Source organism: Dama dama, chromosome 1 (genome assembly GCF_033118175.1).
Source record: "Dama dama isolate Ldn47 chromosome 1, ASM3311817v1, whole genome shotgun sequence".
In the NCBI taxonomy this organism is placed as follows: Eukaryota; Metazoa; Chordata; class Mammalia; order Artiodactyla; family Cervidae; genus Dama; species Dama dama.
This window is the reverse complement of record NC_083681.1, coordinates 36,255,583-36,282,058: the sequence shown is the minus strand read 5'-3', so window position 1 is coordinate 36,282,058 and position 26,476 is coordinate 36,255,583. Positions and strand designations below refer to the sequence as shown.

The following is a 26,476-nucleotide window of genomic DNA, read 5'->3' as shown; positions in this document are numbered from 1 at the left end:
CCGCGGCAGTGACGACTGTGGAGGACAAGGCCCGGAGGGACTCTGCCTTGTGGAGTGGCGCTGCTGCTTGGGCCGGTGGCAGACTGCAGGCTGCTGGCGTCGCGGCTGAGGAGAACGGGCGAGTGGGTTCGACCTTTCCCGTTGTGGTGTCCGCAACGATGAGTGCTGCCAGGGAGTCCCATCCGCACGGGGTGAAGCGTTCAGCCTCCCCAGACGACGATGTAAATAACAATGGCGGAGTGGTGGAGGGTTGAGGCCTACCAAAGATTGGGATAGGCGGGGAAGGGTGGATGAAGACGGAGGAAGCGCTTGAGGTGACCTGAAGAGGGAGAGCCGCGGGGAGGACCCAGAAGAATGGGAAATGTACTCTTTTCTTAATTAGGGTTGAACTGTTTGTAGAGTTCTACCCGCTAAGAGCCAGAGACCTGCATAGGAAGGGGAATCGAGGAAGGAAATTCTGAATGGTCGAGAAGTGAAAGAGTTTAGTGAAGTGTACGTGTTCACCCATTTGGGGGCTGTTGAAGCTTCTTTATGGATGTTTTTACTAGGAGATGGCAAGATCCTGCTGGTTTTAGGCTTAAAATCCTCCTGTGATAAAGTCGAGATGTTCGTGCAAATTTGGACAGATTTTCTGGCCGGGATTATTTTTGCAACGTAATGGTAACAGTTAAAATTAACTGTACTGTTAAGAGTAAACCAAGAAAGTGCTGAACGGAAAAACTGTACCGAGAGAACTGGCGCACAGTGCTGAGGCCTGAGACGTTGAGATGTAGAATCCCGTTTTGATGTCAAGTACTTCTCTTCTCCCTCCCCCCACAGTTGTCAGTTTAAATAGCAGGCCATTCATTCCTTGAAATAAACCATTAAATATTTACCGCGGTGCCAGATGTTGAGAATTAAAAGATGAATAACTATGGTGTTTATCCTGGGCCTTTTGTGTATTTGTACTAGCGCCTAGCGCGGTGTCACGGACACTGCAGTAACCAGTAAACCTAAAACTAGGTCCTTCATACAATGGATGAATGCCATGGAAACGTAGACGGGAAAATTGGGGAGCGGGGGATGGTGGAGAGGTTATCGATAAGGATGATGAAGGGAGGATAACTAGTTTACTTTCGGTTATTTAAAGCGATGTCAATTTCTGAATGTGTAGAGTTCTTTGTTTTCTAAAGTGCGGTTCAGTGCCTTTGGTAATATTTTACTTTGCGAAGCATAAAAGACTCATTGAACTCTGTTGGTGCATCAGTTGTAGTCAATGAGATGACGTTAAGACCCATCCTTCATCAGGTAAATGGTGGAGTTAGGTCCAGAATAGTAAGGCTCTTTACGGAAATTGATTTTAGCTCTGCAGAAAGATAAGTAATCAGTAAAGATTTGAGGATGAATAGTTATATAGTGAGATTTATTCGTGCCCGCTGTTCCTACAACTGGCTTTGAGATATTTTCTTGTTAATATAGTAAGCCAGTACTTATCAGGAATTTATCTAGGCTTTTTGAGTAACCTGGGTGCTGTTTTAAAAACTATTACGCTGTTTTCCTCCTGGTATTTAACTGTGACTTGATTGCTAGAATGTCAGGCACCTGTTTTGCTAGAATCAACGAAATAATCTTTTATTTTCACAGAAAACTCACAGAAAATTTAACAAAGTTAAAGTGATTAAATAATTAAATCTCTACAGTTTTCGATGAGATCAGGGTGAACTACATGACCTTTAAGACCTTTTCCAATCCTATGAGCATTCCTTTTGATAGAGATGGTTACAGTTGCAGTTCAGAATTAGGTCCAAGGACCTTAACACATTATCTATAAATGTTGCGGTTAATGGGGTCACAAAGAGTCGGACACGACTGAGGGACTGAACTGAATTCCGTATTTTAGTGCAATACAGTAGTAACTTGTCCCTTGACAGTAATTTTTGAGTCAGTTTCTTTAACATTTTTATTTTTGTTGGTGATTGGGAGTTATCTTTAAGTGCTTGTGTTTTTAATATTTTAAGAATAATACATATTTAAATTTTTAAAATGTATGTCTAAATTTAGAAAATTAAATGTAAGTGGTCAACAGTTTCTAATGTGCCTCTGACCTAAAAGATTATCAGTTTTCTTTGCCCACTCACCTCATGTTTATTGGGGGTAACAAATCATGGAATCCAACTGTTGGAAAATGCTGACAATTGTAGAAATAAATGCTAAGAGTTACTACAGTGTGTACTGAAGAGGAGGTAAATTGACTGCCGTTGTATAATAAGTGTATTAAGGATGAAACCAACTTAAAAATGGTTTCATTGGTTTGATTGGAGTGGAGAAATGAAAGGATGAATAGGGAGGTTGACTTTAGTAACGGGTGGAGAATCTCTAAGAATGTATGGGCACCCATGTGCTTTTCAGAGTGCAGCACTTGAGCAAGGTACTTTCCACTGTATGGGAAGACCTGGAAAAAAGAACTGGAAGGACTTCAGGATTTTTTTTTTAAATTAGAATTATAAATTGTAGATGATAGGGTTATTTATGTAAGGCATTGAAGATATTTGCTCTTTTAATAGGAAATTTGGGGAAGTTTTGCTTTTTTAGACAATTATTTTAAATTAATTCTACATATTTTATAACTGTAGTTCATAAACTACTTGTATATATCCTGTCTCATTTGATCATGTACAGAGTATGATGTGGAAAGAGCAGAGGATGGAAGCAAGTCAGTTAGCCTCTTTGCCTCAGTGTCCTTATTTATTAAATGGACTCTTGAGAGAATGTGAATGAAAAGTGATTTGTAAGTTGTGAAACAGTATGCAGTTCTTAGGTGTTTGTATTCTTAAGACAGCCTTTCAAAAAAGACTCCTTGGGCAGATGGAGAATTAAAACTTAAAAGTTAAATATCAGGTCCAAGGAACAAGTGTTTAGTGAGAATCAGAACTTAAGCTTCACTAATACTTTGTTTTTTGTTTTGGGTTTCTTTTTCTTAACTATACTGAGCCAGAAATAGTTAAGAACTAACTCGTCTATGAAAAAATATGAGATGTCAGGTGGGAAGAAGTAAAGATTGGGGACTTAGATGTCTGGAATCAGAAGAGCATGCCACCAAAAGGAATTGAGAAGAACCATAAGTGGGTGTCCAATATGAGACAGATATTTCAACTCTCCTATGCCCAGAAAGGATGACTATCATTGTTTTACATATGCATTATTCTAATTGTCTTTTATGAATAATTTTCAGAAGAAAAAGATTGTAAAACTAATTTTATTAGAAATTCTAATAACTTAAATTCTAGAACTTAACCATAACAAACCAAATTTTCTTGGTTTTTTTCACCATATATGTATATACACATGCATACCCAAAATATTTAGCATTCTCTGAATATAGCTAACTGTTTTTCAGTTGTCATGTGTGAAACTGAAACATAATTTCAGATTTCAGATCTATTTTAATAGATCTTAGCTTTATCTTAATTCTTGCATTTGCGTCATCAAAATATGATACCTGAAGAATTTTTTTGAAACGCTTTCATTTCTCACAGTTTTGTGTAGAAAGGGGGTTGGCTTCTTTTCTCTATAATTATACAGCATTTTCATTTTTAGATTATAAACTCAACTGAAATGATCAACTCAGTGAATGCTTTCATTTCTGTATTCCTTCTAATCACCAGCCCTTAATATTTGTCCACTCACAAACTATATCAAATAAGTTTTGGTGTACAAATATCATAAAAGAGGAAATTGTTACATATCTCTAGAAAAAATGGGATGGTCCAGGCTATTGTTGCAGTATTGCAAGATGAAGCCTGTTGAATGGCTTTCTAGATGAAAGTATCAGATTTCTTTTTTGGTCTTTTTTCTTCGTCTCACATTGACTTCCAGGTTGGAGAAAAGTTCTCTCTCTCATTGACTTCTGGGTTGGGGAAATCTAGTATTTCATCATCCCCAAACTCATAGTTTGAGATTTTTGCAGTTAAGTTTGCCATTATCGTTAGAGTGTGTACCCTATTCGTCATTTTGCATTCATCTGCTGCTGCTAAGTCGCTTCAGTCGTGTCTGACTCTCTGCGACCCCACAGACGGCAGCCAACCAGGCCCTGCCCCCCCACCCCCCTCCGGGTCCCTGGGATTCTCCAGGCAAGAACACTGGAGTGAGTTGCCATTTCCTTCTCCATTGCATGAAAGTGAAAAGTGAAGTCACTCAGGCTTGTCTGACTCTTAGCTATCCCATGGACTGCAGCCTACCAGGCTCCTCCATCCATGGGATTTTCCAGGCAAGAGTACTGGAGTGGGTTGCCATTGCCTTCTCTGATTCATCTTCTAATCCATGTAATAGTTATGAAATACCTCCTGTCAGTTTCTAGGTTTTTTTTAACTCAGTTGCCATTATGAGTAGAAATGTAAAATTTTCAACTGTGTCCAAAGAAAGTTAAAGCATACAACAGAGAGGGGATGTCTTCTTGAAAGATGATGCAATTTTTTGGACAACACAGTGGGATAACTTTTCTTATTATTTTAGTCATTTTTAGCATAATTGGGAATGATTAATGAATTATAATGAAATGATTCTTACATTTGTTTCAAGATGTAGGGAAAAATATTGCTAGGATTCCATAATATTTATTAGATTTATAAAAAGGTTCAATAGACCCATTTGATAATTACAAGATAGGATGGGTTTTGTTCTGTTCTTTTTTTAAAAAAATAGTAAATATTCTCTTTCTTCTTTGGAAGACCTTAAAGAATAAAAGTCCTAACATACTAGTCCTTAGAAGTAACAGAAGCTGTTCAAAAAAGAAACTAAAAATGGGTCCAGTTGACCCTGAAGTTATACTGTTCTTTAGAATATTACTATAGCCAGTTTTTAACTTCAGTTAACAGCTGTGGCAGTCTTCTAGGTTCAAAGTATTAGGTACCCTTGGGCCCTGTACGGCTCTAAGTAGCTTTCAAAGTGTGGTCAACATCATCAGCGTCTCTTAAGAATTTGTTGGAAGTGAAATAAATCCTTGAGCTCCACCCCAGATGTACTAAATCTGAAATTCCTGAGGTACAGTCCAGCAGTTTGTGTTTTAACCAGTCCTCTAGGTAATTCTTACAGGTGTAAACTTTTGAAACCCAGATCTCTGGCTTCAAAAGAACTAAAGGAGTTTGCCTTATGGTAACAGAAAATAAATATTTTTTAAATCAAATATAATGCATATGGTTAACTTCTTAATCAAGAATGAGTCTAGTTTGTAGTGAAAACTGATGGGAGTAGGAGGGAGGAGAAAACTTGGGATTTACTAGTGGACTCTTTTCTAAGTTTTCTTAATATTTATTATTATACAGAAAAGATTAATTGGTCTATTTCTTTTCCAGCTTGGATCTAGCAATTGGGAGGCAGCAGACTTAGGTAATGAAGAAAGAAAGCAAAAGTTTTTGAGACTTATGGGAGCAGGAAAGGTAAGCATCAGACAGAATACATTTTTATCTTTTCTGTGAAAATAATGCCCTTTTTGTGTATGTTAAGTGAGAAAGAATGAATACACTCGGATTCCATTTTACTTTACATTTTAAGGTCTGCCTGATTACTTTAGTTTTTTGTAACTATAACTGACCTAATTGAGCTGCTTCTAGGTTTCTCTGTGCCACTGGGTGATAGTGTTTAGAGAATATATAGAGAAAAAAAATTTGAGTAGACTCCTGTGGAAGAAAGAAAAGGCAAAAGTTGTGATTTGCTGTCTGTTATCCTAATAATTTGATACTTCTGGGCAGACCATTTGGTAGATCTTACAAAGAATAATCTTTCGTATTTTATAGCTTGTCCAGCTCTTTAAGTAGTGGCCAAAGGAATAGCCTTTATCAAAAACTTGAATTCTGTCCTTTGCCTTTGTTTTTCTTATTCATATGAGGATGCTTTCATGCATTTTACCAATGACTGTTGACTGTCTAATACATGCCAAGCACTGTCCTAGGTCCTGGAGGAGCAGGATGGGATCACACAGATCAGTAACACATGTTTGTTTGCAGTCATCATGTGCTGGAGGATACCAGATAATGACAATCTAGAATTATAATTACTATGGAAGAGCTAGGCACATGCTGCGAAATCAGCAGACAGGGGAAGCTAACTCTTGCTTAGCAGCACAGGAAAGCTTCCCAGAAATAGAATTGATCTGAATCTGAGAGGATTAAGAGTTAGCCAGACTAGAACAGTGAAGTTGGGCATAGGGAAAGATCATGTAAGATGTTAGGACCTGTACGAAGGAAGCATTTGTATCTACATTAGTCCAGATTTCCAATAATTTGTGATTTGTCATAGAAAGTAGTCTGAAGTTTTTCTTGGTTCATGTAAAGAAATTTTCTAAGGATATATCAAGTAATAGTTTAGGGAGTATACTCAATCTAGTAGACTTAAATTTCTTTAAGTACCTTGAAAGAACAGCCTAACATAAAATGTATGAAATTTAACCACCAGTGGTCAGTTATATCTCAGTAAAAGAGGAGGAGGGGGAGTAAGGTGGAGGACAGATTGAACAATTTAAAAAAAAAAAGAAAAAATTTGGCTACTGATAAATGGGTGTAAGATACATTAAATTCTTTGATAGCAAAGATTATAACTGATACTTTAGTCACGGTGCTATCGTCTTAGAGTAACTTGATGCCATTGCATATATTCAAATCTTGTTACATATTTCCTGCAATCTAAAGCAGCAATCTACTTAATTATTGATTTGCTTTTGTGCTAATAATGTGTAGGGTAATAAACATTAATGCTTGAAGCTTTTCAGGAGTATCATCTTTGGGTATGGAGAATGTGGCATGATTTCACAATAGGATGATTTGTTATCTACTGTATATCTTCACACTTGATTGGTTAAGATTGCTTTGCAGATAGCCTCCAACTAATTAAAATAAGTGGGGGAAAAAAAAGATTGCTTTGCAGAGTCAAATTTTAATGAACAGTTTTGCTGTTATTGTCGAGTTGCTAAGTTGTGTCTGACTCTTTCGCAACCCCATGGACTGTAGCCCACCAGGCTGCTCTGTCCATGGGATTTTCCAGGCAAAAATACTGGAGTGGGTCACCATTCCCTTCTCCAGGGGATCTTCCTGACCTAGAGATTGAACCCAAGTCTCTTGAAAGGGCAGGCAAACTCTTCACCACTGAGCCACTAATTTTAGTGAACAATATTTTTTTCAGTTGGTATTCTTTTTTTTTAATTGAAGTATAATTTACAGTTTTGTATTGGTTTCAAATATACAGTAGAGAGATTTAGTTATGCATATCTGCTTTTCAGATTCTTTTTCATTATAGTTTATTACAAGATCCTGAATATAGTTCCCTGTGCTATATACATATATAGTAGGACCTTATTGTTTGTCTATTTTATATGTAAGAGTTTGTGTCTAAAATTCCAAATTTATCCCTCTCACCCGTCTTGCCCTTTGGTAACCGTAATTTTGTTTTCTATGTCTGTAAGTCTGGTTTCTGTTTTGTAAATAAGTTCATTGTATATTTTTTTAGATTTCACATGTGATATATTTGTTTTTGTCTGACTTCATTTACTATGATAATATCTAGATCTGTCCATGTTGCTGCAAATGGCATTATTCATTCTTTTATTGCTGAGTAGTATTCTATTGTACATACATATATAATTCCTATATGTATGTATGTATACACACCACATCTTTATCCATTCACCTAAATGATGGACATTTAGGTTGCTTCCATGACTTGGTTATTGTAAATGCTGCTGCTATGAACATTGGGGTGTTTATATCTTTTTGAGGTAGTTTTCTTTGTATATATGCCCAGGAATGGGATTTATGAATCATATGGTAACTATTTCTAGTTTTTTAAGGAACTTCCATACTGTTGTCCATTTACATTCCTACCGGCACCACAGGAGGGATCCTTTTTCTCTTCATCCCGTGCAGCATTTATTGTCTGTAGATCTTTTGATGATGACCTTTGTGACCAGTGTGAGGTGATACCCCCTTGTAGTTTTGATTGGAGTTTCTCTAATAATTAGTGATGTTGAGCATTGTTTCATGTGCCTTTTGGCCATCTGTAGTCTTCTTGGAGAAATGTCTGTTTAGATCTTCTGCCTGTATTTTGATTGGGTCAGGATTTTCTTTTGATACTGACCTATAGGAACTATTGACCTATAGGAACTATTGTACATTTTGGAAATTAATGTCTTGGTGGTCTCATCATTTGCAAACATTTTCTCCCATTCCATAGATTGTTTTTTTCATTTTTCTTATGGTTTCCTTTGCTTTTGCTTTGCTTTTTCCTTTCCTTTCCTTTCCTTTTGCTGTGCAAAAGCTTTTAAGTTCAAGATTTTTTAGGTCCCACTTGTTTGTTTTATTTCTATTACCCTAAGAGACAGGTGAAATAAATAGTGCTGTAATTTACTTGTATCTTTAATCCTGTTCAAGTTTATATTTGAATACAGTGTTAGAGAATGTTCTAATTTCATTCATATGCATGTAGCTGTCCAGTTTTCCAAGCACCACTTATTGAAGAGACTGTTTCTCTGTTGTATATTCTTGCCTCTTTTATCATAGATTAATTGACTTATAAGTATATGGGATTATTTCTGGGCTTTTGATCCTATTCCATTGATCTATGTATGTTTTTGTGCCAGTTTCATACAGTTTTGATTACTGTAACTTTGTAGAATAGTCTGAAATAAGGGTGCGATTCCTCTGACTGTTCTTCCTCAAAATTGTTTTGGCTCTTTGGGGCCACAGAAATTTTAAAATTATTTGTTATAGTTCTTTTGAAAAATGCCATTGGTGATTTGATAGGGATTGCATTGAATTGGTAGATGGCTTTGGGAAGTATGGTCACTAACAATATAAACTATTCCAATTCAAGAATATTTTCCACTGTTTCTGTTGTCTTCAATTTCTTCTGTTAGCATCTTTTAGGCTTCTCAATACAGTTCTTTTGCTTGTTTAGGTAGGTTTATTCCTTGGTGTCTTATTCTTTTTGATGTGATGGTAAGTGGAATTGTTTCTTTCATTTCTCTTTGTTCATTGTTAATGTATAGAAATGCAGCCAATTTCTATATATTAATTTTGTAGTCTGCAACTTTACCCAATTTATTGATGAACTCTAGTAGTTTTCTGCTGGTGTCTTTAGGATTTCCTATGTATGGTATCATGTCATCTGCAAACAGTGACAGGCTTACTTCTTCCTTTCTAATTTGGATTCCTTTTATTTCTTTTTATTGTATGATTGCTCTGGCTAGGATTCCCAGTACTATGCTGAATAAAAGTGGCAAAAGTGGGTATCCTTGTCTTGTTCCTGATCTTAGGGGGAATGATTTCAAGTTTTCACCTTTTAGTGTTATGTTAGCTATAGGTTTGTCATATATGGCCTTTATTATGTTGAGGTAGATTCCCTCTGTGCCCACTTTTCTGAAGAATTTTTATAATAAATATATGTTGAGTTTTAGCAAAAGTTTTTTCCTCATCTACTGAGATTGTCAGTTGAAAAAAATGCACAACGTAACAGTTGAGAATTATTTTATTCAGGGGATTTTCTGAGTACTTAAGCCCAGAAGGCAGCCTCTCAGATTGCTCTGAGCAACTGCTCCAAAGAGCTAAGGGAGGAGCCAGTTTTGCAGCAAAAACCAGATTAGTTGGGACATCAAAATATTACTGTTAACTAGGGAAAATCCGATATTTAAGTTAGTGAATTTAACACTTCATGTGGGGAGGTACAAGTCTGGACTCATTGAAATCATTCTTTTGAAAGGCATCTTAACTGTTTAGGGCCCGTATCCTGCTTTTCTACATTCTGAATCTCTACGGGGAGCAAAGTGGTGAATGCAGTGAATGCAGAGGCTGCTAGCTTGATGGCTACAGCGTCCTTTGTTTACTGACATGGCTACATTTTTCATTCATAGTTCTTCTTTCCTCTTGATGATAAATTCAACTGACATTTGAGAGGCACTTTGTGACCAATTTTGTCCAACAGTGCTAGGGAGTCATGTGTGTGAGTGTGAGATTAACTGTCTTAAGACCTTTGCCATCATTAATTTTTTGGAGATGTGGTTACACATTGGGTAATGCAAGAAACAATCTTATAAACTAGACAAGATAATTAATATAGTTGGTAACATTAATAACTTTGCCATCATTAATTTTTTTGGAGACCTGGTTACACATTAGGTAATGCAATAGATGATCTTATAAACTAGACAGGATAATTAATATAGTTGGTAACATTAATAAGGTCATAGTACGGCAGAGAAGGGCTTCCCTGGTAGCTCAGACGGTAAAGCATCTGTCTACAACGTGGGAGACCCGGGTTCAATCCCTGGGTCGGGAAGATCCCCTGGAGAAGGAAATGGCAACCCACTCCAGTATTCTTGCCTGGAAAATCCCATGGACTGAGGATCCTGGTAGGCTACAGTCCATGGGGTCGCAGAGTCGGACATGACTGAGCGACTTCACTTTCACAGCAGAGAAAGACAGAGTATAAACAATTAATGTTTTATTTTTGTTTATAAAGGAATATTTGATCAACTTGTAGATCATGGAATAATAGAGGAAAAGTTTTTCTGGAAAATAAAGACGAAAAGCTAGTATGTTCCCCCCAAAAGTCATAGTTATATGTTTATTATTTCATTCAGTCCCATGTAATGCCTGTTGATCTGGATGAAGTCATCAGGTTTTACATGAGAGTTTTGTCATTTCTTACTTACTTCAGTGGTATGATCTAAAAGTTATCAGAAACTTACATTTTTTTTTAAAGTTCTTTTTATAAATTTTCTTGAAGATCTTCATTTTATAAAAGCATTAGAGGAAAACAATGACTGTTCATAAATGACAGGACTTAAAATGGCATGGTTAAAGAACTGACTACAATGCAGTTGACAGTGAACTTGGGTATGTCTTTGAACATAAAACATTTTAAGATAATAAGTAGAATAATAATGATAACATCATACCAGGGCATCTCAGATTTTTAGTAATTTCATGTAAATTTTGGAATATCTATTAATGGCATCCATAAAATATAACATAAGGTTCATCTCTAATTACATGACAATGCTTCTCAAGTAATTTAACATACCTGATAAGCCTAATTAGTTTGACATTGCTCGCTGAGGTGTCTTGGTCCCTTTGAAGCATCCCAGAGTTAGTTGGAGCTCAGGAGAACTTTAGAATTTGATGTTTGGCAAGTCTGTCCATACTGTCAACACTTGGTCAAATAGGATCATAGGTCATTCTGAAACAGTACTTAAACACAGTGACAAAAGATTTCAAAGCAAATATAGATCACCTAAAGGCAAAGAAACTCACATAATCTGTTGTCAAAAGCAGTTTTCTAAGAAAACTTTATTCTTTCAACAGAGAGAAGAAACAAGTTCAGTCATGTACCAGCTTACTTTTATTAGAAAAATCCATTTATGTAATTCAGTCTAATTTTAGTCAGCCCTGACCATGTACAAAATTCTTTACTCAGAGTTCCTTTTCCACAAACCTTCCATCACTCTCTATATCTATATTATTTTGTCTCTCTTCTCATCTACAACTAACCACTTCTAGGAAAGAGTTACTTTCTTTTCTCTTATCAAAATGCAAATCTAATCCTCAGAACTTCTTTTGTTCTTAACACACATCTTTTCCAGCATACTGGACTGTTTTTTTTTTAATTATTTGTAGTAGCTTTAATTTTGTATTAAATTAGGATTCTTAACTCTTGAAAGCTTTTTCTAGTGAATACTACGAAGTAAGCAATTATGAACTGTCTTTTATGTAGCATTCTGTATACTGGTGAACATAAATACCAATTTTCATAAACTTTCACCTCAATTCTGTCAACTTTAACACCTTTGACTCTAGTTTTTATTAGGATTCCGTCAGGAAGTCTTGGTCTTACAGGGAGTCCTAGAAGCTTTCCTTTCTTTTATCCTCCAACCATTTTATCTATTTTGTATAAAAGTCTCTGGAGTCCTCAGTGAGGGGTTGAGACAAGTGACTCAGGCCCTTTTCTCAATCTTCGAAGCTGATAAATTGGCTCATTTCCCCAAGTAATTGTTGATCAGGATCTCAGTGCAATTTTCTTCCACCCTTTAAATACATATATATATATATATATTAAACAGAAGTAAATAGAACAGACCTGCTTAAGGTCTTTTATTGTTGGGGACCAGTACTTTGGGGCGAGGATCTCTTTGACACATTGAAACTTAGGTAATGTTGTTTGAGAATCTTTTGTTTTAATCCCTTTGACATATTTATCCCATTTTAAAATAATCATTTATCTAAACATTTCTTTATCCGTTTGGGATAAATCCCTTTAAAATTTTTACCTTGTTGGGAAATAGTCTCTAGACTTTCACTTTGATTTTTTTCTTATTTTTCTGTTAATCAACCTAATTAATAGTAATTATTCTAATGCTTTTATCAGCATCTGTAAGATCCATTAAGGGGAAGCAGAAACCAAAATAAGATTCCCCAAACTAGTTTTTTGTGTTTATTAAACTAAGGGTGTTCTTAGAGTTAACCATTATGTACTGTTTTTTTCCCTACCTTTTCGTTTTTTTTCCCATAGGTATCAAGAAAACATGTATTTATAATGTTGTTTAGTCACTTGAGTCATGTCTGGCTCTTTTGCAACCACATGGACTGTAGCCCACCGAGATCCTTAGTCCACAAGATTTCCCAGGCAAGAATAGGGAGTGGATTGGCATTTCCTTCTTCAGGGGATCTTTCCAACCCAGGGATGAAAGCTTCATCTCCTGCATTGGCAGGTGGATTCTTTACCACTGAGCCACCAGGGAATCCTGTTTATAATAAAAGCTCTCTAAAATTTTAGATATTTAAAGTTTCTCCAATTTAAAGGATTGATCATCTGGTTGTTGTGAGATGTATCTTAATCGTAACTTAAACCAATAACACAAGAGGGTTCTCCACAAGAGAGTGTGACTGATGCCACCTAAACAGACCCAGAAAGTTTATTCTCAGTAATACGGCTAAGAAAGTAAAGGCCTTCACTCAACGAGTGATGCAGTGAAGGCTAAGAATGCAAAAAGCCCCCTGTGAGTTAGTAAATTCAGACAAAAGACTGCTCAGAATCTCAGTCTATTTGACTGGCTGCTAAATGTACACCATTTGTGTACCTTTTGGATGACAGGGACCAAGTGCTCAAAACACAAAAAGAAAAGGCCTGAAGATCAGGTAAAACATTTATATCTCAAAGACAGAGAAGAAAAAATAAATGCAAATCCCCCTAGAAGGGCTTTTGTTTTTTAACGTCAGAATTCTGTTGTTTTTTTTTTTTTTTTCAAGCTGACTTTTTCTAACTTAAGTGCATATACAATAAACGAGTTCCATTTAGTTGTTTTCAGGACAAGACTCCTTTATTTACTTGCAGGTGTGAGTTCTATATGTACATGAATCTAGCTGGAGTATTAGTCAGAGGCTGGCTTTCTGACACCCCTCATTTCTCTGAGTGAGTCTGTTTCCTATTTTAAAGTTGAATTTCTCTCAGATTTACTACTGCACTTTTATCCCAACAGATTCTTATTAAGGTAGCCAATTTGAGGACAACATCAATCAGGTCAGCCTCTTAACCCAACCATTCAGCCAGGACTGCTCAGTATGTTTTCAGTTGAGGAAATCCCAGTGTCTTTCCTTTGAGTTCCCCCAGTGTCTTTCAGGTAGAGGGCACTTTCTCTCAGGGTCTTTCATCTGGGCTCCCTTAGTACCTTTCAACTAGGGGGAGCCACTCTCTTTCAATTGGGGAGCCAGGCACCTGTTGCTGTTGCTGCTGCTGCTGCTGCTGCTGCTAAGTCGCTTCAGTCGTGTCCGACTCTGTGAGACCCCATAGACGGCAGCCCACCAGGCTCCCCCGTCCCTGGGATTCTCCAGGCAAGAACACTGGAGTGGGTTGCCATTTCCTTCTCCAATGCATGAAAGTGAAAAGTGAAGTCACTCAGTCGTGTCTGACTCTTAGCGACCCCATGGACTGCAGCCTACCAGGCTCCTCCGTCCATGAGATTTTCCAGGCAAAAGTACTGGAGTGGGGTGCCATTGCCTTCTCTGAGGCACCTGTTAGACACCACCAAATATAATTCATCATCATTAGGAACCGGGAGAGACTCACCCAAAGAGACTCATCCAAATTCGTCTGCACTCCCTAAGGAGACGATGGGCACAAGGCCTCTGTGGTCAAGGCCTCAGTTCCTCACAGCGTTCAGACGAAAGAGAGGCATCTTCTCTGTGTCCCTTCCTGGTCACCAAAACTGTCCACTGGGAAAAATACATAACCTAAAAGTTGAGAATTATGTTTTATTTGGCAAATTTTCTGTGGACTTAAGTCAGCCTCTCATATTGCTCTGAATTACTCCTCCAAAGAGGTAAGGGATATATAGACATTTTTGCAACAAAAACTATAGATAGTCGAAACATCAAAAGATTACTGTTCATTAAAGAAACTAAGGAAAACCAGACATGTCAAGTTAATGAATTTAATGCTTTTTGGGGAAGATTTAATGGGAAAATATGAGAGTTTGGACTCACTAAAATCATTCCTCTGATATGCACCTTAGATACCTAGGGCCAGTATCCTGCTTTTCTCCATCCCAAATCCCCTCAGGGTGCACAAATGGGGGTGGCTGCTGACTTGATAGCCAAAATATCCTTTATTTATTGATATGGCAGGCCATATCTTTCATTCACAAGAGGATCGTGTAGTTTTTTATTCTTCAATTAATGTGGCATATCACACTGATTGATTTGCAGATATTGAAAAATCCATGCATTGTTGGGATAAATCCTGTTTGATCATGTTGCATGATCTTTTTAGTGTATTATTGTATTCAGTTTGCTAGTATTTTGTTGAGGGTTTTTGCGTCTATGTTTATCAGTGATATTGGCCGGTAATTTTCTGTTTGTGTGTTACCTTTGTCTGGTTTTGGTATCAGGGTGATGGTGGCTTCACGGAATGACTTTGGGAAATTTCCCTCCTCTTTAATCTTTTGGAAGAGTTTGAGAAGGAGTGGAATAAGTTCTTTGATGTTTATTAGAATTCGTCAGAAGCCATCAGTTCCTGGATTTTTGTTTGTTGTGAGTTTTTTAAGTTACCAATTCTATTTCACTTCCAGTGTCCAGTCTGTTAAAATTTTTGTGTTTCTCCTTGATTCAGTTTTGGTGTGTTGTATGTTTCTAGAAACTTGTCCATTTTTTCTAGGTTGTCCAGTTTGTTGGTATATAATTGTTGATAGTATTCTCTTAAGGTTTTTTGGTATTTCTGCAATATTAGTTGTTACTTCTCCTGTTTCATTTCTTATTTTATTTGGGTCCTCTCTTTTCTTCTTGGTGAGCCTGGCCAGAGGTTTGTTGATTCTGTTTACCCTTTCAAAAAAACCCAGCTCTTGGTTGATTCCCCGCCCCTCCCCCCATTTTTAAAAAGCCTCTATTTTCTCTTTGAAAGTGAAAAAGTGAAATTGTTAGTCTCAGTCATGTCTGTCTCTTTGCAAACCCATGGACTGTAGCCCACCAGGCTCCTCTGTCCATGGAATTCTCTAGACAAGAAAACTGGAGTGGGTAGCCATTCCCTTCTCCAGGGGACCTTCCCAGTCCAGGGATTGAACCTGAGTCTTATTTCATTGCAGTCAGATTCTTTACCATCTGAGGGACTGGGGAAGCCCTGTTTCCTTTTCATCTTTTATTCTTTACCCTCTTCTTCTGACTTCGGGTTTTGTTTTTCTAAATATTTTAGGTGGTAGGTTAACTTGTTTATTTGAGATTTATCTTTTTAAGGAAGGCCTATATTGCTGTTAACTTCTTACTTAGGACTGCTTTTGCTGCATCCCACAGATTTGGTCTGGCCATGTTTTCATTTTCATTTGCCTTAAGATATTTTAAAATTTTCTCTTTGATCTCATCATTGACACCTTGGTTTTTTTAATACCATCTTGCTTAGTCCCCATATAATTGTTTTTTTCTTGTTTCTCTTTCTGTCATTGATTTCTAGTTTCATGCCATTGTGGTCAGAAAAGACCCTTGAAATAATTTTTATCTTCTTAAATTAGTTAAGCCTTGTTCTGTTTCCTAGTATGTGGCCTACCCCAGAGAATGTTCCATGTTCACTTGGAAAGAATGTGTATTCTGATTTTTTGGATGTTATGGCCTATAAGTATCAATTGAGTCTTAACGGTTCTGTTGTGTTATTTAGGATCTGTTGCTGCATTGATTCTGTGTAAGATCTGTCCACTTATATTAAAGTCTCCTATTGTATTTCCATCAATTCTTCCCTATGTCTGTTAGTATTTTGTTTTTATTCATTTATGTGCTCCTTTATTGGGTGTGTATATGTTAACAACTGTAATAGCCTCTTCTTGTATTGATCCTGTTATTATTTTATAGTATCCTTTGTCTTTATGGACTTTGTCTTAAAGTCTATTTTTTCTTCTATGGGTATTGCTACCTCCACTTTCTTGTCATTTCTATTTCCATGAAATATCTTTTCCATCCTCTCAATTTCAAATCTGTGTGTCCTTCACCCTAAAGAGAGTCTCTTGTAGGCAGCATTATGGTAGGTAGCCTCTTCATTTAGTCCAGTCTGCATTCTTTTGATTGTATCATTTAGTACATTTGTATTTAAGCTAGTTGTTGGTAGATATTTGTTGCCATTTCAAACCTTCTTTTCCAGTTGAGAATGTATTTCTCTTTGTTCCTTTCTTTTTGTTTGTCCTGTTGTGTTTTGATAGTTTTTGTTTGTGTTACGTTTGAGTTCTCTTGTTTTTTTTTTTTTTTTTTGTGAATTTGTTGTATGTTTTTGTTTTGTAGTTAGCCTGTTTTTCAAGGTGTTTTTTAAATAAAATTTCTTATAGCAAAAATTACATATATCAGATTTATTAGTGAAAAAACTAAACAAACAATTTGAACAAGTACCTTAATATTTATGGGTTTAAACATTTTCATACTTAAGAAATGTGAAAATGCTTTCTGCCAGGTTACACACCAAATCCCATATGAGGAAAGAAATGTACTAGGTTACATTGATTGTACCCTTGGCATGAGTTTTAAAGAAAATACTGTGAACACTGCCAGTTTGAAGCAGCCTCAACTTGTTGCCTAGGACAGAGTTAAGGATATAAAGATGAGTGTTGTTAGTCTTTCTCATTTTTCAAATGGTTTTAACCCATTGTTATATCTCATTGCTTTGGACTGGTAGTCATAGGTTCAAGCACATTCCAATAAGAGTCTACATTTTCTAACTTCCCTCCCCCATATTTTATGATTTTGATGTCTGTCTTCTTTTACGTCTTCCTGTTAAATAAGCCTTTTGCTATTCATGTTAATTATCGTTGCTTTCACAAATTTTTTTTTAGTTTTTGCTTGTCTGAAAAATTCTTTCTCCTTCTAAATGATAATCTTGCTGTGTAGAGTATCCTAGGTTGTGGGATTTTTAGGACTTTGAATTTATGTTGCCACTCCCTCTGTCCTGCAGCATCTCTGTAGAGAAGTCAGCTGATAGATTTATGAGGTTTTCCTTGTAAGTAACTCTTTCGGGCCTTTTTTGACTGTGCTGCACAGCTTGTGGGATTCTAGTTCCCTGACCAGGAATCAAACCCTGGCCCCCTGCAGTTTTTTGCTATGGTCTTAAAGGGTTGTTTTTATGTGGAAATATCCCTGTATAGCCCATGAGTCTAATATTTTTGGTGTGAAGGCTGTTTTTAGTATGGATGATTGCTGCGTCTTTCCTCAGTGTATGCTTGCTGTCATCACCTTGTTGCAGTGGTTGTGATTGGTGTTCAGGATGTGTACAGGACCTACACTTGTTTAATCTGGCCTCCGGTGATATGAGTTTCTGTGATTCCTTTAATCTGGCCTCAGGTGGTCTCTTGGAGAGCTGCTCTGGTTCCTTTAATCTGGAATGAGGAATGCTAACATCTTGTTTGTGGGGTTTAGTTATGTAAATAACTCAGATTCTGTTGTTTGTGTTTCTTGAGATGGAACTGAGACCCTGCACAAAGGCTACACTGTTTCTTGACTGCTCTTCACTCTGCATCCCCTCCCTTCTCCTTTTAGCCTCTATTTGAATCTGCCCTTTGGAACTCAAGGAAGGTCAGGGAGGCTGGAGTTTCTTTCCTACAAGCAAGAAATGAGGGACACAGAAAGGTTTCTGTGCCCGGGAGCCCCACAGGCTCCTGTTTGGTTTCAAAACTAAGTATGAACCATAAAGAATGGATTGGAACTGATAAATTGAGACTAATTATGTAAGCTAATGAGTTGGTAACTTTGAGTTAGATTTATCTTTATGTTGTATAGGACTAGATTGTTTTAAATTGTGCTTTTTCATAGTTTGAAAGAGAGTGGTTTTTGTAGTCAGAAGTAACGAGCTAGCTGTTTGTGGTCTGTTGCTAAGTAGTAATGATTCTTATTTTTTATATTTTAGATTTCTGTCATTTTGTTCATTATCTTTATTTAGCTAAATAATCTGATTTGCTTTTTCTCCATGATATATGCCTGAGACATAAACAACTCTTAATTGGCATTTTAGAAAAGAAAATGTTTAACTTGATCCAATTTTCTAGTTATCTGTCTATCTTGTTTAAAATCTACATACTTTCTGTCCCCATCCTCTGCTTAGTTTATTGTAATGACACTGCCTTCAGACATAACTATAATTTACTTATTGATTTTGTTTCCCCTCCCCATCCCTATCCATGCAAGAATGTAAGTTCAGCATCAGGCACATAGGCAATAATTATGTTAAATCTGTGGTTTCAAATTCTAATACATTTCCTTCTTCTCACAGAAGGAACATACTGGTCGTCTTGTTATAGGAGATCACAAATCCACATCTCACTTCCGCACAGGTAAGAAGGTAAAATATAATTAAAGTGGAGGTGCTAAATTTGGAATGTGAAATACTTGCATATATTTTGGGATATTCTAACTTCTGTGTATAATTGTTGATTAGTTCTGATGATTAACATGTTAGAAATAAATGTTGTATATGTAAACATGTTACATGTATCATGTAACAGTATATACTCTGATGAAGGATTTGAAAGAGTTTACATTAATATGATATTCTAACCAAGAACCTGACTTGTTTCTGTTTTCATTTTTACTAAATTTACAACATGTAGTATTTTAATTGTAGTGAGGTTTTATGCCTCATCTTGCCAATTGTAGTTTCTAGAGTTTACATATATTTTGTGTACTGTTTACTATACAGTGTTATAGTTGGCATATTATACTGGTTTTTAGTTTATTCACTAAGTTTTGCTCTGAGATCTTTGAAGAGCATCAACTCCTTGGAAGACCTGAAGAAATGAATTTTTCTTTTAATTTTGGGGGGGGGTTAAATTAAAAACTGAAAATGAATTAGAATTTGGATTTGAATTTGGTGTGCTGAAAATTTTTCTCCCATTTAATATTGACCCTGATCTTGGACATTATTAACAACAGGGCACAATACCCATATACATTTAAGAAAAGCTTTACTTATGTCATTTAAATTAACTTTATACTGACCTAGATTATGTAGCATATTTTAGAAATTAATAGGCATTTTATTTTTCTGGTGTTGAACAGTTACTTCAAATTAATCTGCATTGCTACAAAAGGCTAAAGAGTCTGAACTTTAGCAGAATGGAAATGTATTTAACTGTTGCACTTATTCTTTTAAAATATGAAGTTATTTTCTTGTATTTACAAATTAAAATGCCACATACAAAAAGCTCCAATGGTATTGGTAATATTTTAGTCCTTGGGTGGTAAGTTTATAGATGGTTGTTTAATATTCTGCTTCATAACTTACAACAGAGTATATGTTTAAAGTATATGTATTTGTCAAATGTCACATGATATATTGGTTCAGTAAATTGATATGCAAAGAAAGGCATAAGGAGAGCCAATTCCAAGGTCATTTTATTTAGCCATTTTCTGAACAGAATTAGGTGCCTTTTCATTATTTGTGTTCAAAGACAGAAGCTGTTGTTTGTTGGAGGTGTTTTTCTATGTCTAGGAGGAAACTTTCACTTTCAGAAGAACCATTATTAGACCATATTAACTAAAACATGACACCCAAAATCCTTAGTAATTAATATTTACAGTATCTAAACTTCAGGCAATTCTGAGAATTCCTTATCTGGTTTGAATTATCACATGGAAAAATTTTTCATCTTTAATAAAACAGCTTCTAGTTCAAGTAGTTACTAAAGAAGTAAGTTATTTTGTCTGTTAGGTAACTATGTATGGTATATAAACCCATTCACAAAATTCACTGTAAAATTACTCAGAGAAATCAGCCCTAAATATAATAGCATCTGTATTATGGGTTTTTTGTGTAATCAAATATTTTTATTAATTTGACTGAAACATAATCAAAGTACACTGGACATACAGGGGAAGAAGACAAGAAAATTAATGAAGAACTGGAGTCTCAATATCAACAAAGTATGGACAGTAAATTATCAGGAAGATATCGACGACATTGTGGACTTGGCTTCAGTGAGGTAGTAATTAACATATTTTCATTAAGTGGAAAGATAATTCCAATTTGATATCACTTATTTCTGTTAAATTACTCTAGCAACCAAGAATCCTATGTAGAAACCTCTCTTTATATAGTTACTTAAAATATTTTTATATGCCAAACTAGGTCTTTGTAGATAATGAGAAGAGATATTGAGAGTTTTTGAAATATGTTTTTTGATACTAGCTTAATGTACATTCTGCTTAGAGAATCATTAGGGCACATTTTAAGTAGGCATGAACAATGTACTCACAAGTTAGATGAAATAGTTCATGTAAATACTCATTAGGAGAATTTTCTCAGTTGTTTCCTATGTCACGTCGTTCCACATAACTACTGGTTCATTACTCCGAAATAATGTAATATGCAAAACATTGGTAACTGTTTTCAGCATTCCCGTGAATCAGTGGTTAACTTGCCTTATTCTTAAAAAAAAGTACTGTTTCCATCAGGAAGACAATGTTAATTTCAAACTAGGGAGGGAAGGAAAGGTGGTGGTCTTCAGAGCCCTTAAACAAAAATCCTGCTCAAGTACCAGTTTATAAAATAGCTAGAGATGCCTGAGCCCTCAGCTCTTCCCTAGGCAGCCTTTGTTCTTAAACTGTTAATATAACGGCTAGGGAGTGAGACAAAAATGAGGGTCTTTTCCAGTTTTTGTACTGGATTATTTTAATAGGCTGTTGGTTGATGTTTTTAGGTAGATGATCATGATGGAGAAGGTGATGTGGCTGGAGATGACGATGATGATGATTCACCTGATCCTGAAAGTCCAGATGACTCTGAAAGTGATTCAGAGTCAGAGAAAGAAGAATCTACTGAAGAGCTCCAAGCTACTGAGCACCCTGATGAAGTGGAGGATTCCAAAAACAAAAAAGATGCAAAAAGCAACTATAAGATGATGTTTGTTAAATCCAGTGGCTCATAACTCCCAAACACTTAGTCTTTGTATTAAAAGTAAGCCTTATTGTTATAATGCACAGTGGAGGACTGCTTATAGAGCACAGACCTTTGTATTATAATTTTTAAAAAGGCCCTTTTAAATAATTACAAAGAGTGTTTGCTTTCAGATGCCATGGGTTACACTTTTATGGGCATGACTATAACCATTTTTGTAAAGAGTAAGAGTTGTATAAAATAAGAAATAAATACAATACTCAACTTCTTTTCATGTTAGCATCATCAAAAATCTCTAATATCACCTTTTTACCCCTTCAGATATAGTTATGGGGGAAACAGTATTTTTTGTGTGGTAGCTGTTTATCTTTTTTTGTTTCTTCATGTTTTCTCTTATAAAAGTTTTATCTGGTACTGTGATGTGTTCATGGGAAATATTCTTTTATTATACTTTCTCATAGTAGAACTATTCATCATGGATATTTCTGCTGCCAATAACAGTCTAAATTAATGCTGGCAAAAGATTAGGAACTTAGTTTACTCTTACTGATTCAGCTCTAGTCTTTCGGACCAAAGCAACATGAGAGCAAATACTTTTCAAACCTATTAGGTTGGGGTTGCAGTTGTCATATATTTGGAATGTTATGATCCCAAGCAGGCTTTATATAATTTGAATGATATTGTATGTTAGATTTTTTTTAATATAAAATTGGCCAATTTTTACAGAAGAAATTTTTTCTCTGATCATTTGGTCCTGTCTATTTAGGAATATGTAAAATGGAACTTTTTTTTTTAAGGTAATATGTGACCAAAGTTAATTTCCTTCCTAGTGCTTAAATAGAAAACAGTTTCCCATATTTGGTTGTAACACCTTTATCCTCATTATCTAAAAATGAGGAACAGACTTATTGAACAAGAATCTGAAACAAATCCTCCTCATTTTACCCCAGTGCTGTTATCCCGATTATCTTACAAAAAGGAGTATTGCTTTGATTTTATCACTACTTCTGTTGGAGTAAGATTAGTATCTGACTACTATTATGTGGTTAATTTGTACAGCAGGCTAACACAAACTGCATTATGGGCTAGTCAATGATGTTTGAGTTATTGGGTTCACAGTCTTAATGTTTCTAAGTGATGTGTTCAAAGGCTTGAGTTAAACTTGTTTGTTTGCTGAACCGTTATATGTCTAGATGCTTAAGTATGTGTTTAATGTGTTGGATTTTTTTTTTTTTTAAGTTCCTGTGTCATTTTGAAACATAGAATATGTTCAAGGAGTATAGCAACTAGAACAGGTGATTTCTGGATTATGCAGTCCATCCTGAAGTTTTTTTTTGTATTTCACACCTCCAACATTTTTTTTTCTTATTTCTCACATTGTTTTATAATAGGTGTTACCCTATATAGTAAAATACTGAGTCAGTGGGTAGTAAACAGAATGTACAACATTTAACAAATAGCATTTGGTTTAAACAAGTTTGGGTTTGTTCAGATTTCAGTTTGGCCGTTGATTTTCAAATATCTAGCCTGTAGGGTTGCTTATTACAACTAATTTAAGAAGTGAAAACTGATTTATGTTTAACAGTGTTATATTTTAAAAAGTACTTTTCATCAATTTATTTAAATATGCTGGGTTATTAATAAGCCTCGGTTCTTATATAAATAGAAGAGCCTTGTTCTAAAATAACTACACTGGAGGACCTTTTTTCTTCATCTTCAAGTAGAGAAATTCTTATTCCAGTTCATTTATTATTGGACATTAACAAAATTCAGGGTCAGAATAAATTTAGATCTGTTGGACCATATGGCCCAGTGGCCCAGCACCACATTAAATATCATGGCTGTCTTTTAAGCATGAACATTGGGTTTTTGTTTTTCTTTATTAAATTGTGGGGTAAGGGGATTAAAGGAAGATAGATACTATGCCATTTTGATATCCCTACTAAAGCACCACGAGGGAAAATACAATTTGCTTTTGTGCAATGAAATATGCTATTGAGGTGAAAGTTGAATGGCAACTTTTTCCTACTATTGATACTTTCTTACCTGAAATATACTTCTCCCAGGTGTTGATTATACTGATGTTCCAGTGATCTTTCTATTGTAAAGGTTTTCAGGAACACAGATTCCTGTGTGTATTAATAGGTAAAAGTCTTCTCATATCTGTAATTTTTTTAAACCTGGAAGAATTCAAGGTATAGAAAAAAGCCTGACGTGATTGTTGTTCTGATTAAACAATGGTTTGAGAGCAGAAAGGTGGGTCATATTTTTTGAGTAAATTTTGAGGTAGTAAATTTCAGCTGCCTGGTTGGCATCAATGAACACTGCAGGGCTGTGATTCCATTGCTTTGTCTCCACAGTAAACACATCTTGGATACTTTCAGTATCCAAAAACAACTTTACCTCTGAAATCACAAATGTAGAAATCTTATCTCCGACCATAACTGCTCTATTCCTTTATGTATGTTCAAATCAGATCATTTCACTGTTGTCACCTGTTTCATAAGCCCTGTCTAGATTTTTTGTGTGATCCATTCAGTGTCCCTGTTGTCAGTAACCCAAATAACCTTCCCTAAATGTCATAACATTCCTAGAAATACAGCCCTGGGTGATCCAGTTTCCTATGGATTATTTCTGGAGAAAGACCACCAACTGAACAAACCAGTATTTCTAAATGTTGATTAACAACACTGCTTGTTATCCTTACTGTTTCCTCCCGTCAACCCTTCTCCTGTTCTTAACTGTTGAAAACCCCTATTTTCAAACTTGCGACCCTCTCTTTCCTCCTTTTATGACATGTCCTTACATTCTAGCTTACATTAAAGAATAGGTTTTATCAGGCAGAAATTCCCCAAACTTCGACCTAATTTGACAACCATGGAGAAGTGCTCCACTCTTCTAGGTCACATCCCAGCTCTACCAAGTTAGTGATAAACTCAAAGACCTTGGGCATAACTAGATCTGAGTCTCCTTTCCTCTCTTTCATCAGTAAAATGAGATTATCAATAGCAACCACCTTGCATGGTTATTATGAGAATTAGTTAAAACAGGTAAAATGCTTTGTTGTTCAGTTGCCAAGTCGTGTGTGACTCTTTTGCAGCGCCATGGACTGTAGCCAGCCAGGCTCCCTCTGTCCATGGGATTTCCCAAGCAAGGATACTGTAGTGGGTTGCCAGTTCCTTCTCTGGGGGACCTTCCCAACCCAGGGATCAAACCCATTTCTCTTGCATTGGTAGGCAGATTCTTGACCACTGAGCCACCAGGGAAGCCCACATTTTCGATAGTTTTAATAACTTACTGCTGTTACTATTTGTTTCACTGCTATTCCCTTCCCCCCAACCCACTCCAGCTTTCTACCCAACTTTATTTAACACCACAACTGCATTGAAAACTGCTTTGATCAAATCAATGATTCTTTTCCTAAACAACATTTTTTGGCCACTTGATGCAAAGAACTGACTCATTGGAAAAGATCCTGATGGTGGGGAAGATTGAAGGCAAAAGGAGAAGGGGGCAGCAGATGATGAGATGATTAGATAACATCATTGACTCGGTGGACATGAATTTGAGCAAATCCTGAGGATGGTGGAGGACAGGGGAGCCTGGTGTACTGCAGTCAAGTTGCAAAGAGTCAGACATTTAGCAACTGAACAACAGAATGATGTTTCTGAAATCTATTAACTGGCTCCATGTGAGCAAGGTTTCTCAATGCTTTCATCTATAAAAATAGTTTTCTCCTTTAGAAACTCCAATTACATGTGCATATTTCATTTCCTATCTCCATGTCATTTTTATTTTTATCCCTGTTCTCTCCTTATTGTGATTTGAGCACTGTGTACTCTTACCATTCCAATTTTACATTCATTTTTATGATTATATACTTTTTTTCCTTGAATTCTGTCAGTTCATGTTTCTTCTGTTTCCTCATATCCTCTTGTATTTATGATGTATCAGTTTATAGAGATCATAAGATATTAAGGTTGTCATGAAATCTTTGATCATAGTTTTCAACTGTTTCTTGGAATGTTTTTCTGGTCACTGTTCTTCACATGTCATTTATTTTTCTTGATCCTTTTTTCTCTATTTTACTATCCTCATGCAAAGCCTGTGCCAATTCTTTTTCATTGTTTAGGTATCTGCAAATATTTACTCAGCACCTACTCTGTGCCCGGCACTATTCTAGCTCCAGAGAGGACAGCAGTGATATATATGTGTTGTCTCCCCTTCACCAGAATGTACACTTCATTAGAGCAGCGAGGCCTGGTGTGCTGCAATTCATGGGGTTGCAAAGAGTCGGACACGACTGAGCGACTGAACTGAACTTACATGACCCTTCAGAAGGTCCCAGTGAGACTGAGCCCAGGTTTTTTACAACAGTGACCAACTTGAGAAGGCGCGTGCTTCTGTTGCCTTCCCTTCTTTGCCACTTCTGTTCCTTGGATATGCTTAGTTGCATAGTCGTGTCTGACTCTTGCGACCCCCATGGACTGCAGCCTACCAGGCTCCTTTGTCAATGGGGATTCTCCAGGCAAGAGTACTGAAGTGGGTTGCTATGTCCTCCTCCAGGGGATCTTCCCAACACAGGTCTCCTGCATTGCAGGCAGATTCTTTACCAGCTGAGCCACCAGGGAAGCCCTCTGTTCCTTGGATCATTTCCCAAATTAACTCTGCTTACAAGCCCTTCCCTCAGACTCTGCTAAGGGTAGTCAAGATTAAGACAGGCTTACATCTAGAACCTCTACAAATCAACAAGAAAAAGATACATAAACCAATGGAATAATGATAAAGAGTCCTGAAGATACTTCACGAATAAAGAAACCCGAAAGGTCAACGAGCATTTGAAAGGATGCACAATATCAATAACCAGGAAGATGCTAATAAACCTAATTCATACACATCAAAAAATAGTTACAATTTTTTAAAAAGTTTTGTTGAGTATATTATCTATTGCCATATAACAAATTACCCCAAAACTTAACAACTTAAAACAATAAACATTTATCTCACAGTTTCTACAAGTCAAGAATCTGGGCTCTGCTGGGTGCTGCTGGCTGAAGGTCTCTCACAAGGTTGTAATCATCTGGAGGGCTGACTGGAGGCAGGGAGG

At 36.3% G+C, this 26,476-nt stretch overlaps 1 protein-coding gene across 1 annotated transcript; it reads left to right on the top strand.

The window, feature by feature from the left end:
• C1H11orf58 (chromosome 1 C11orf58 homolog) lies at window positions 1–23,228 on the top strand. Its single transcript, XM_061146779.1, has 5 exons — window positions 1–221; window positions 5,331–5,414; window positions 18,748–18,808; window positions 20,346–20,455; window positions 21,173–23,228. The coding sequence occupies exons 1-5, from the start codon at window positions 159–161 to the stop codon at window positions 21,398–21,400; spliced, it is 546 nt and encodes a 181-aa protein (XP_061002762.1). The 5' UTR covers window positions 1–158; the 3' UTR covers window positions 21,401–23,228.
• The last annotated feature ends 3,248 nt before the right edge of the window (window positions 23,229–26,476 follow it).